Source organism: Seriola lalandi, unplaced genomic scaffold (genome assembly GCF_002814215.2).
Source record: "Seriola lalandi dorsalis isolate HSWRI2012SDOR001 ecotype SW California unplaced genomic scaffold, Sedor1 jcf7180002054861, whole genome shotgun sequence".
Lineage (NCBI taxonomy): Eukaryota > Metazoa > Chordata > Actinopteri > Carangiformes > Carangidae > Seriola > Seriola lalandi.
The window spans coordinates 1,148,516-1,162,415 of record NW_019525414.1 but is presented as its reverse complement, the minus strand read 5'-3'; the positions used below and the strand labels follow the sequence as shown (position 1 = coordinate 1,162,415).

Genomic DNA, 13,900 nt, shown 5'->3' with positions numbered 1-13,900 from the left:
GCTGCAGCAAACGTCTCATCTCACTGCGCTGCAGAACAGAGAGGTTCAGGAGTGGACTCATTTAATTATTATTTTTTATAATTAACTGTCATTATTATTATTACTAATGAGCTGCTGGACATTTGAACTTCCCCTAGGGGATGAATAAAGTATCTAGCTATCTAGCTCTAGCTAGCTAGCACCTAGTGTGCAGGTCGGGAAAATGTTTGTGTTGCAACAGTGCAGAACCAGTGCAGCTGCGGAACTATTTGTGTTGGTGTAGCCAAATCAATGATGAAATAACAAGCAAATCATAATCTGTTGTTTCTTATTACTGTAAACTAATATGGCGCTCGGACAACTATTAAATAAAAATGTCACACTTAGCTGTGATTCAGTCGTAGCTACTACAGTGTGATATTGCTTAATTAACAGCCTCTTTGATCTCGGTGAAGAGTACAAATACAAGACACACACACCCCTTAAGCTGTTTCTACCTACACACACACACACACACATTGACAGACGCACACAAACACTGTCTGTACTCTGTAAATGACCCAACGTTTCACTTTAACAGAGGTCTGACTAACAGCACACTGCACCCACAACAAACACACACATACACAACGATGGACTGTGTTAGGATGGCTCTCCTCATCATGTGACATGGCTCTTTGTCTTTCTGCAGTACCTGTCCTTCACCTGTGGTCTGGTGAGAGGAGCTCTGTCCAACCTGGGAGTGAGGAGTATTGTGACTGCTGAGGTGTCCGTCATGCCTGCGTGTAAGATGCACATCACTTGTCTATCATTCAGAGACATTCTCACAAAATGTATTCTTGTTCTTGGAAAGAGTCATTTGAAAAAACATTTTAACTTTTGTACTTGCTTGTACTTTTTTTCAAGAGATTTCATCCACATCTCTCTGTCATCATTCATCAGTAGAATTTCTTTTTTGATTTTTGGCCCTGTTAAAACCTGTTCAGACCTGTTCAGACCTGTTCAGACCAGACCTGCTCAGACCTGTTCAGACCTGTTCAGACCAGACCTGCTCAAACCAGACCTATTCAGACCTGTCCAGACCTGTTCAGACCAGACCTGTTCAGACCTCGTATTAATATCCGTTTTAGATGATCTGATCACAAGTGGACGGCCCTAAGTTCAGGTGTGAACGCACCTGAGACACATTGAGGATGCATTTTAGATCTGATCACTCAGACCATATTCGGAGGTGGTTTTCTTTTTTCTTTTAGCAGTGTGAACACAAATGCGTCCTGGGTCACATTGAAGGACCAACTACTCTACTGACGTCCTCTGACACAATCTGATTAGTCTGAACACAGTTTATAATGAACCAAAATATTTCACTATTTCAAATGGATAAAACCTGATTTCACGGTAGAACTGTGAGCAGAGCAATGGTTCTTTCAACCCCTCTTCACCTCGCTCTCTCTCTCGCTCTCATACTCTCTTTCTGTTTAGAAAAAAACATTCCATTGAAACTTTTACGTTGCATAGAAAAGAGCACATGAAATCCAGGCTTCATAAAGGAGGAGTGGTTGGTACTGTATTTTTAGATTAAAGTCAATCATGATGTGACTCTGGAGAGTCCTGTCTTCGTATTTACCAAACAGAATGCAGTGTGTCTCGGTCTGTGATGCACACTCCAGTTTCCTGAAGTGTACAGTTCCACAGAGGTCAGTGTTCAGTCCATTATTGTTTAACCTTTATGTTAATGATCTCCCTTGACAGTGTCATAACATACATCTGCAGATATATGCAGATGACACTTCTTTACACATATGCAGATTACTAGCCTGAAACCAGCTGACACTAGACTGAAACCATCTGATACCAGACTGCAACCAGCTGACACTAGACTCAAACCACCTGAAACCAATTAACATCAGACTAAAACCAGCTGACACTAGACTGAAACCAGCTGACACCAGACTGAAACCAGCTGACACTAGACTGAAACCATCTGATACTAAACTGAAAGTAGCTGACACTAGACTAAAACCAGGTGACAGTACACTGAAACCAACTGATACCAGACTGAAACCAGTTGACACTAGACTGAAACCAGCTAACACTAGACTGGAACCAGCTGACACTAGGCTGAAACCAGCTGACACTAGACTGAAACCAGCGAACACTAGTCTGAAACCAGCTGACACTAGACTAGAACAAGCTGATACTAGACTGGAACCAGCTGAAACCAGCTAACACTAGACTGGAACCAGCTGACACTAGGCTGGAACCAGTTGATACTAGTCTGAAACCAGCTGACACTAGACTAGAACAAGCTGTTACTGGACTAAAACCAGCTGAAACCAGCTAACACTAGACTGGAACCAACTGACACTAGGCTGTAACCAGCTGACAGACTGATAATAGGACACAATGATGTTGGTTGTTCACAGCAGTTCCACAACAGTTTTCAACTCTGTCCTCCTCATTACTGACTCAGTCAGTAACTGACTTCCTGCCTTCTTTGCTGCAATACTGTGTATCTTGGCTTTTTACCGGCAAATGTAAATCAGTGGAATAGTGTGAAACCATTGAGAGGAATGGGAATCGCATTGTCAACGTGCACATGGGTGTACATGGGTGTTCATGTGTGTCTGCATGCATGGGACAAACAAAACTGGGAGCAGTACATAGAAACCAGCTGTCTAAGAGGTAAATGATTTGACAGGTTACCTTTTAATAACAGGATGGAGCCTTCAAACCTAAGAGGACATTTGAACAAGAGCACAGTCTGACCACAGACACACTGTATGAACCCAACATGCAACTCTGCACTGCCTTTGTGAAACCTGGGTCATTATTTAGGCTAGAGTCGGTGCTGCTGTATTTAGACACAGATCTCAATGATCCTATTCTGCCCTGTCTTTAAGTTGGGGTGGAAAAATTAGAATTGGAAAACATGGGAAACATATTTTTTTGAAAATAAGTGTGGACTAACACACCTTATTCACACTCTAACTCTCTTATCTTTGTGCTCTTGTGTCTGTAGGTAAATTCCAGGTCATGATCCAGAAAATGTAGCAGCCAGCAGAGGCCACACTCTCTCTTTCTTTTGCCTACATATGTAATTGTGTTTTGTCTTTAAAGGGAAATTACACCCATCTTCAGCAGCACAATCACTTCTCTGCATTTTGGAGATGACATTGATGATTGCAAAAATTTAAACTGTAAACTTGCAGCGTCCATATAACAGTCTGACCAATTGTCATTATCATATCACACTTTCCAATGCCATAATGATTATTTCTGAGAATGATGATATAGTAACGTTATGTATTTTATATAAAGTCTACATGTTTCTCACTAACTAAATGTGTGACTGTGTATTGCCGGTAAAAAGTAAACTTCAGTGTGTCAGTTTGAATTGATGCACAGTATAGAAACTGTTAAACCATTAAAAAATAACTTTGATACTTATAGATATCAAAATAAAATATTGGTAATGATCAATAATTGTGTTTGGGTTTATTATTCTAATACATGCATATTGCCTACTAGTTCTATGATCATTAGAGTTTAATTGCTTCTCAGAAACCTGTTTTCTGTGTAAACAATTCATAATATGCCAAAATAACAATATGCAGAACAATGCATACATTTGAGCTGTTTTTGGTTGTATATCATTGTACAGCACTTTTGCCAACCCTGGATGTTTTAAATGTGCTTTATAAATGAACTCGATTTAATTTGAAACATGAAAATGAGGAAGTGAGGGCAGCTAAGCAGCTCAGAGAACACAACAGAAGTTCAGTACTGTCTTCAGACATGCCAAACATGTGAATGAATGATCAGTTTAAAGCAGGGGTCTCTAATAGGTGCCCCCTCCCCGCCCGCCCCAGTCTGTTTTGATATGGTATGTGAATACATTTGACCAGTGATATAAGACATGAGAAGCTCTCAGAGTGAAAAAGTTACGCCTTGTATAAAGACACAGTAGCACTAATGATGATCAGTAATCCTGTTGAAGCATGAAAATGCCCAAACTGTTTCAATTTCAGGTGTTTGTTTGAACTTGGACTCACAGGTGTGTGACAGAAATGTTCTATTTGAAATTTATGCAGTTAAAGTTTCCTTGTAATTTTTGTGCTCTAGATAATATGCTAGAGACACAGCCACTGTTTATGACTGCAAAGATGTTAAAACAATTAAAAACTACTTTGTTTAATTTTTCATTATTCATCTCTGCTCCAGTAAATCAACAAGCAACTGCTATGAGGGTCCTGGACTTTGGGTTAGCCTCTAGAGCTCTCCTTCAGCCTACATGGAAAATCAGACATAAGAATATGAAGATGAGACATATGTCAGAGCCCCCTCCCTTCTGATGGCCTCAACTCTGCTCCAGACTCTTTCAATAAAATCTGTAAATCTGTTCCCTTTTTTTTTTTTTTTATCATTTTAATTTGTACAAATTGTATTTTGACTTGTATCATTCTACAAGTTGCATATCTGTTAACCTCATGTAAACCTCATATTGCCTTCAAGGCAAAACATATCAACATTTTAAATGTTATATGTAATCTCTTTTCTCTCTATTTTTTCTCCTCTAATTATAATTTCCCTAATTATAATAATTTTCTATCAAGTTTGCTTCAGGAATTAAAGGTTCCTGTCCTAGAACCATGAAAGTTGGTAAGTTATCCAATCAGAGTTTTCTTTTTTGTTGTTCTCTGTATCCAGAGAAAAGATCAGCTGGCTCACTCATTGATTGGACGAAATAACTGGGACAGAGGGCCTGAAGCCCCCACAGCCACATGTGTTTGTTTAGTGGCGGCTTAATAAGGTTACCACTTACCGCAAGCTTTTATTTTGTTAGTTCTATTTTTTTATGTTATGGGTCTTTTATTTTGAAGTTCAGTGGTTATACTGTACATGAGTGGGCCACAGACAAACGAGAGATATGAGACTTTTCAAATAAAAGGTCTTCATTATTTCATAATTAAGCGCCTTGTTGGAACAGGAACAAGGTCTTGTGTGATTTGATTAGTTTTATGTGCAGTCATATGTGATTTAATGAACCTGCATGTTAACGGTAGGCAAATGCTAACACTCACTTCCTAGCTTAAGGTGTGTATTGACATCTGTCAGATTTCTAAGTATAAAGTATAATTTGTGACCTTATTCTTATTGGTTGGTTTGTAGTTCAGTGATTCTTGAGATCTGGGACAAAACATGTCTGCCCAATAAAACACAGTTTTAGGTAAAAAATAATTTCATGTTTGTTTGTGCTAAATTATATTATATCTGACCAGTGCCTGAAAAAAAACCCCTGTCCTGAAGCAGGTCTCATTATGTTACAATAGTATAAAAAAAGAATTGTAAAATTAAACATAATAGTTACTATATGTAAGTAGTTGAGTAAATAAATATTAATAAATATACATATTAAATCATTTCAGAGATGCCGTGTTTGCTCCTCACCAGATGAGAAGGATGTGTTTTTAAGTAAGAGCTCCCCTCACTAATAAAACTGCCATTAGTTACCTAAAGTAAGACGATAAACTAAAGTTAACATTAAAGTCTGTATGTGGACTACACTTATTATGGGATTATTATTCCATAGACTGCATTCAAAAAATAGATGCCTTCAAAGCAAAGACTGAATTAAAAAAAAAAGATTCACAACTAGTTTGACTATTTGACGGGGCAGGACTTATTTTGTGTGGAGCAGCTTAGAGTGGACGTCAACCAATCAATCATCCCAGGAAGACACAGCACTACTATTGACCCACTCTCAGCAGCCTGAATCCCTCCACACAACACAGAAGACCCAGTGAGTACCATTACGACCTCCATGTCCCTCCACCCCCTGCACCACCCTCTTGTTGATAAGTACTATTTTATGCCCTTTTTTTTTTTACCTACAATGCCTTTGTTTGACTGATTTGACGATGAATTCAATAAAATAATCACATCTGAATTAATGCCGTGTTCTGTGAGATCATATGCCCTCAGTGCCATTGTGTTAACATAAAGCTTCTTAAATACTGAATCAGCTTCAGGTGTTTCAATAGACTGTTTCTACTGATGGTTGTAACTTGAAACACACTCGACACATATTCTACTGGTGTTACACTTGTTTCCCCATTAGCCAAATAGCAAACATTTGATGATGTTTGACAATGATTATATATTCAAATATTTACATGTTGAAACACACACACTACAGTATTTGTACAGCATTCATGACATGATGGTTTCAGCATGAAAACACTCAAATGTCAGTGTGACTCTTCCGCATGTTCACATAAATCATAAAAGGTTTTATCATTTTTATATCAGCTGTGTGTGTGTGTGATGGCTACACCAGTAAACTGTTGTAGAAAGGCTTCAGTTTTAGGTTGACCATAGCTTCTCTGTTTGGAGCATATAGAAAATGTGAATGTGTTAAACATACAAACATTTTGTTGTATCTCTGAATGAGTTTCAGTTAAAGTGATTAGTATATCCTCCTCAAACTCATTCAAGATTTATATGGACAATATTCCAAATAGCATATATCATAGGATTCACAGCAGAGCAAAGGAAATATATTTTATATTTTTTATATGTGCCTTAAGCACATATAACCTTTGATAAAATGCAAAGTCCTAATAATGACAAGGTGTCTATGACGCTATGATGATTGATGTGTTGCCAACATGACACAACTCCTCTATAGACTCAGTACTGTGTGTGTGTGTGTGTGTGTGTGTGGGGGGGGTTCTTAAGTACTAATAACGTTGACATTTAAATTGTGCTAAGAAAAAAAAAAAAGGCAGTTTCTCTTAAGTTCTTCACACACCAGCCCAGCTACAGTATGTACCCTAAGACTAAGACTTTGTCCTGAGTGGCTGAGTCCAGAGACACTGGGTGGTGTGTCAGTCTGTGCCTTGAGATTCCTAAGTGCTTGTTCTTTGTCATTTACGAAGTTACGACAACTTCACACATCTGCTGCAGGTAATGTAATGCAACCAAGAGCTTATAAAACGTTATTTTGATGAGGCAGCGTTTATACGGATCCAGTGAGCTCACCACCAATCTACTTTGGTACTTTTTGGACCAATAGAAATCGCAGGGGTTTTTTTTTTATCACGTGACCAAACGCGGAAGTAGAATGTGCCACAGAAATATCGTTTGATTCAAGGTAGAAGGTCCTCGCTCGTGGCGGTACTTGACAAACGAAAGGTCACAACGGATTATTTGTGAATGTTTGAATGAAGAGGTGACCATGACCCAGGCTGAGAAAGAGCAGGACAGCGGGAAGGAGAAAGAAAAGGAGCGGGAGAAAGAGAAAGAGAAGGAGCAACAGCGCGGGGTGAAAAGACCCATCGCTCCTCCGGCCATCCCCGAGCCGCTGCAAGAGGTGAGCTGGAAGTCTGTGTTTCTACTGTTGTCTGAAAGTCTAGTGTTTTTTATTGTTGTCTGAAAGTCTAGTGTTTTTATTGTTATCTGAAAGTCTGTTGTTTTGACTGTTGTCTGACGCTCATATGTTCATAATAAATATCCATAAATTAACATATTTAGCTTTAGCACATCCCTCCTGGGCGGTTGTTACTTGAAAGGGGACACATTTAATTTAGTGTATTATTTTCATTTTTGGTTAAACTGTTTACTGTTATTTTGGTATATGGTACACTCAACGATTACCAGTGAATAGGCCCAAAGTGCTGCCTTCAGATGCTTTGTTTCACCACCGGCTGAAAAGAGTTGACCTTTTATGTAACATGGTAAAAAGCAACAACAGTTCTTCCAGATGTTGGTTTTTCATAGTACTTTTGAGTCCTGGGCTATTTGTCATAGTTTGAGATTAATCTTAATCTCAATGCTATTTGAGACATTTAGTGTGTGTCCTGACCTCAGCCCAGTAACAACAGCTGGGGAATGGACTGGAACACAGACTGTGTGCCAGGCATTATGACCCAGCATCAATGTGGCTGGATGGGAACAAGTCACTGCAGCCAGGCTATTGTAGCAACATATTAATGCCTGTGGTTTTACAACTCAATGTTCAACAGTTATACGTATATGTGTCATATTCAGTTGTCTACATACTTTTGGCTATGTAGCGTATTCTGTTATCTGTTTTGCATGACATGATTAGATTTGTTCTGATCATATTCCTCTTTTACAGCAAATACAGAGCAATTTTGTAGTTGTCATCCACCCTGGCTCAAGGACACTCCGTATTGGCCGTGCAACGGACACTCTTCCAGTGACAGTCCCTCATGTGATAGCACGCAGACACAAGCAGAGTGGACAGCCCAGATACGAAGACGCCTGGCTGTTGAGAGAAGGTCTCAATGTAAGCACTCATGACCAGATACAGTCACAATCAAGCCCTTTAATCTCTGTCTTCCACTGTTAACTCAGGTATGTCATTTTCCTATTCCCTCATTCTCTCCTTATGCTATCTCTCAGAAACCAGAGAGTAAAGAGCAGAGGCAGAATGGCCTTAAGATGGTCGACCAGGCCATCTGGTCCAAGAAGATGTCCAACGGCGTGCGGCGGACTCCTGTCTCTGCTGACCAGGTGTGTGTATCATGAAAAAGAGAATTGTTGCTCATACATACACATGTAACACTGAAATATTCACTCCTGTATGAAAGGTGCTACAGTGAATGATGGGGATTTAAAGTTTAGACAATTAGTCAAGTGTTTACATCAGCACCTAATGTGGCATCTGTTGCTTTTGTGGTACATGCTCGCATCTTCAAACACTTATAGAAGAATCTATGTGTTTGTGTGCAGGCCAGAGCATATAACTGTCAGATCCGTCCAGCAGTACTAGACAGCAGCTCCAGAGTGAAGTGGACCAACACAGCCCACCATCCTCCTCATCTGGTGGGAGAGGAGGTCAGTGCATACGTCTGAATGAGTCTCTTTCTCCTTTATTACAAATGAAATTTATCCACTTTTCTTCTCTCTCTCTTCACTCACTTTTCCATATTGGCACTATGCAGGCTCTGTATGTGAATCCATCAGACTCTTACAACATCCACTGGCCTGTAGTCAGAGGTCAGCTCAATGTGCACCCCGGTCCTGGGGGCTCACTGACTGCCATCATGGCTGACCTTGAGACCATTTGGAGCCACGTCATTCAAAAGCATCTTGAGATCCCCCTCAAAGATTTAAAGGTAGGAGAAACTTCTTCCCCTCCTCATATCAGAGAGAGAGAGAGAGAGAGAGAGAGAGATTTGATATGAACCACCGGGCCCAAGACAGACTATCATTCTTATTTAGTCTCTCTCACAGAGCACAGCCTCCACCTGGATCCACAATAGTTCAGTCTTTTTTTCTTTTTCTTTTCCTACACAAAGGTCAAAGGGTTACATACAAAATTACAATAACAGTGCAAAAAGATATCAGAGATTAGGAGAGAAAAAACAAATAAAAGAAAAAGAAAGCTTCCCATTTTATCTTAAGTGTGTTATTGCATCAAAGAGTACATATCCAGACACATTTTATCTTGCAAACATTTACACATATCTAAACACAAATACTTATGCCTTGCACAGGGACATACACTTATGCATTTTCTTATCCATATACTTGTACGCTCTCAAACTCGTTTATTCGACGTGCAGACAAAAATACATATACAGATAAAAATAAAGTAAAAATACTGTTTACATCCCTTTAACTGATTTTAATTGACTGAAGTGGTAGTTTTTAACTCCAGCCTTCGCCCTGACTCAAAATATCCCACCAAGGGTTAAATTCTGTTTGTTATTTCAAGTAACATCCTTTTCAAGAACCCACTTATGCTTCAAAGACATTTTGAAACATTCCATGTTTCATTGCTGCCTAGTTGTAGCTTTAAATATATATTCTTTCCCCATTGTAATGATGATGTTGTTTAGGTAATAGTTAAGTCTTTATTTACTTCAGCTCCAGAACGTAACAGACTTTTATTAGAGGCAGGTCTTTATGTCTAACTCCCTCTGTTTGTAGAGTTGGTCATAGTCGTTAGTATGAAGCCTCGTTACCGATGACTCCTCTCTCTCCCTCCCTCTCTCCTGCTCTCTCTGCTCGGTTTGTCTTATGTTTAGTTATTCCTCTGCCTCCTTTCGTAATTATTATACATGGAATGAAAGTAGTTTATTTGCTGTAATGGAGGCGAGGCTCAGTGTATTGGAAGAGCTCCTCCTTTTCCCTGCAGTTCCTGAGCAACTGGGAAACCAGAGCGGCTCAGTGGACTGAGGCTCAGCACTGTGCTCACCAGTGGTGGAAATATCATCAGGCCAGAACCACAAGAAAAGTACAAGATTAATACATATGGAATCTTTATTGTTATGTAGAAGCACATCTAGAGGAAGAAGCATCTGACAAAGTAAGTTAAAGAGCAAAGATGAATCAGCAACACTCACAAACATGCTGCAGAGTTAACTAAAGAGACTTAAACTATAAAAACTCTCCTCTGTAAACCTTGGAAATGAGATCAAAGAATGCTGATGGTGAATCTTCTCACACTAATGCTTACTTTTGCACTGGCTGCCAGTATTACAGATGTGTCCTACTGGTCCCTAACATCTACAACAGGCAGCATATCAAGGAGCTTGTCAACATGCTGCTGCTTAATATGGGCTTCGCAGGTATTACACACACACATACACACACACACATACACACACACACTGTACACTTTTTTTCCTCTTGCCTTCAACTCACCTACTGTCCTATTGTGTGTGTGTGTGTGTGTGTGTGTGTGTGTGTGTGTGTGTTTATAGCAATCATTGTGCACCAGGAGTCGGTGTGTGCCACGTTTGGCAGCGGGTTGAGCAGTGCTTGTGTCGTGGATGTGGGTGACCAGAAGACCAGTCTCTGTTGTGTGGAGGACGGAGTGTCCCACCGGAACTCCAGGTCGGTCTGTTTAATTCATCTCCATGAAAAACGTATTTATACAGGTTGTAATTGCAGATAATGGATGCCTTTATACATGAACCCAGAACAGTGACATACTGTACATTAGATCACAATAGTGAGAGTTTGATAAATGTAATGTCTTTCTGGTGGATTTGTGTTGACCACCTGCTTTTATTGCAACACTTTGCTTCTGTATTGCACTGACTGTCCCTTCTGTCTGTTGGGATCCACAGGTTGTGTTTGGCGTACGGGGGCTCAGATGTGACCCGGACTTTCTTCTGGCTCCTGCAGAGGGCGGGGTTACCCTACAGAGACTGTCAGCTGTCCAGCAGACTGGACTGTCAGCTACTGCAACAACTCAAAGAGACATTCTGCCATCTAGACCAGGTTTGTGTTTTTGTTAGGAAGGTGGGGTCTGTGTCTTTTTGTTTAGAGGGGGTGTTGGGGAACCACGGCTTGTATGTTCATCAGTTTGAATGAGTTTGTTTCTGGTTAAACGACTATAGTTGTTCTCAAGAATGGAAGAGAGAAATCTGCTGTTATTCTGATTAATTCCAAAATATCTCTTTCCTGCACTTGTTCTCAACAGGACACATCCGGACTACAAGATCATGAATTCCAGACACGTTTCCCAGAAGCCCCAGCTCTGCTCTACCAGGTTCGACTTGGGGATGAGAAATTACAGGTACATGCATTACACATACATTAAACAGTAATTACAAACTCAGCTTAAATGCTGTTTATATTATTTTGTCTCCAGCTTGTGGAATAGAATTATTCTTCGTGTGTGTGTGTGTGTGTGTGTGTGTGTGTGTGTGTGTGTGTGTGTGTGTGTGTGTGTTAGGCACCCATGGGACTTTTCTATCCGACCACATTTGGCATTGTAGGTCAGAAGATGACATCACTCCAGTACCGTTCACAGGGTGACACAGAGGATCCTCATGATGAACACTACCTGCTGGCCACACAGAGTAAACAGGACCAGGTAACACACACACACTCTCTCTCTCTCTCTGCTTCCTGTCCTTCTTTATCTTAGTCTTCCATTGTCTCTCCAACAGTCGTCCAAATCTGCTGCAGAGCGTAAGGCCGTGTCCAGACCAGGTGGAGCTCTGGATGGTGAGATGAGCGGTCAGGGAGGGATTGGAGAGCTCTCTGACCTGCCAAGGGGCTGTGGGAGTGGTGGCAGTGGAGGAGGGATGCAGGGGGAGATGGAGCTTGGGCCTGCCCAGGGGGAGTGCCTGATGGGGACGGGAGAGGTAGATGAGCCTCTGTCTGCTCACCTCTCCAGGAAGACTGCAATCATGAGCCAATTTGAGAGCAAAGCCCTGGGCCTGGATAAGGCTATTCTGCATAGCATCGACTGCTGTGGTGAGGACGGACAGAGGGTGAAGAAAGGACCAAGTGGTCGACAGGGAAAAACAGCAGCACTCAAAAAGTACTGAGGAATTATAGTTGAGTGCAAAAGTTAGTATCCCCCTCAGACCTTGGGTGAAACATCAAAAGAATCTACATCTATTGAACAATTCCTCTTCAAACTAGCCTTTCATAATGATTTAAATATTATTCCCTCAAAGCGTTTATGGAAGTGTGGGGTTAGAAAGGCAAAGGGAGACATACAAAGTATTGGAGAAGATTTCATAAAGGGGGATGCAAACTTTTTTGACTGATTTCATTTTCATTATTTCACTATCACTTACTTTTTATACAATCTTTGAACATTTGAAACATTTCTAATAACTGAACATGCATTAAATATTAAGTTGAGGAAAATTAATTTCTTTGTTTTAGTGTTTTTGTCATTTCAAAGTAACTTTTGCACTCAACTGTAAGCAAAATAAAAAATACCGTATAAAACATATAATCATCTTTTATACAGTACCATTTTTATTTAATTGACAAGGAAGCATAAAATAAAGAATGAGGATCAATCTTGTTTTACCTCATCTGATTTTTTTTTGTTTACAGCATCAGACGAAACTAAACGAAAGATGTACAGTTCCATCCTGGTCGTGGGCGGGGGGCTCATATTTCACGGTGCTCAGGAGTTTCTGCTGCACCGCATAATCAACAAGATGCCCCCCTCCTTCAGGAGGCTGGTAGACAATGTGGAAGTGATCACACGGCCAAAGGTAACCTGGAATTCATTGTACAGTCTTAGAATAAGTTATAGATATGCAATCCAGGCAGAGCAGCACACTGTTCATATGTCCTGGACAGACTGGTGGAACAATACTTCACATTGATGTGCATTGATTCCAGGACATGGACCCTCGCCTGATATCGTGGAAGGGTGGAGCAGTGCTGGCATGTCTGGACACCACCCAGGAGATGTGGATCCACCAGAGGGAGTGGCAGCGCTTTGGTGTCCGAATGCTCCGTGAGAGAGCTGCCTTCGTCTGGTGAGGGGTGGAGCCAAACTCGTTTTGACAAACAAACAGTGACACACGTAGAGACGGACACCGGAGCATGGAAAAGGAATAATTTGCTCCAAAGTTAAACAGCCAGAAAAACGATAAAAACCCGTCTTGACTGAAAGCGCTTTGCCAGACGCAGAGGTTAAACATCTGTGTGCATGATGGGAAAGTATATTGATTGTGTCACTGCTAACACCAAAGGTTCGTTCTTTGTAGTTGTTTGCTGGTTGTTGTGTGATTGTTTTGTAACTTTTGAACAGCCTTTAATGGGAAAGTGAGTTAACATGTTAAGTTTGTAAATATGTAAATTGACTGCCTCATGGTAATGGAGAGCTGTGTAAATAAACCTGTCACACAGATTCACAATAGTTGCATTTGATTGGAACAAAAAAAATTCACCTTTCTTGAAATTATGGGCATATTGAATTTGAACACAGAGGTCTATGGTACAACCCAAACCCAGTAACTCAGCGCAGTTGAGTCTTAAAGCACTATGACAATGACATGCTTCTACTTGCTCGGTCTTTATTCACATTATTTTCAGACACTAAATCACCCTCTCCTTAGATTTAACATTGTACAACACTGTATCTTCACATCAATACAGAGTCAAAGGTATGCCATCTCAT

The 13,900-nt window shown here is 40.5% G+C and overlaps 2 protein-coding genes across 2 annotated transcripts in view; both read left to right on the top strand.

Annotated features, from left to right (window-relative positions):
* The window catches only part of trappc6b (trafficking protein particle complex subunit 6B), an 8,609-nt gene extending 5,144 nt beyond the window's left edge, over positions 1 to 3,465 (top strand). The window contains exons 5-6 of the mRNA XM_023427725.2: positions 671 to 764; positions 3,002 to 3,465. Of these exons, the coding sequence (XP_023283493.1) occupies positions 671 to 764; positions 3,002 to 3,033 (126 nt within the window). The 3' untranslated portion in view covers positions 3,034 to 3,465. The remainder of the gene's footprint in view (positions 1 to 670; positions 765 to 3,001) is intronic.
* A 3,634-nt stretch (positions 3,466 to 7,099) lies between these two features.
* On the top strand, positions 7,100 to 13,630 carry actr8 (actin related protein 8). The gene is made up of 13 exons (XM_023427658.2): positions 7,100 to 7,354; positions 8,123 to 8,293; positions 8,410 to 8,520; positions 8,740 to 8,844; positions 8,952 to 9,125; positions 10,490 to 10,583; positions 10,719 to 10,851; positions 11,088 to 11,241; positions 11,444 to 11,539; positions 11,699 to 11,839; positions 11,916 to 12,225; positions 12,823 to 12,986; positions 13,117 to 13,630. The coding sequence occupies exons 1-13, from the start codon at positions 7,220 to 7,222 to the stop codon at positions 13,258 to 13,260; spliced, it is 1,932 nt and encodes a 643-aa protein (XP_023283426.1). The 5' UTR covers positions 7,100 to 7,219; the 3' UTR covers positions 13,261 to 13,630.
* Positions 13,631 to 13,900: the final 270 nt, after the last annotated feature.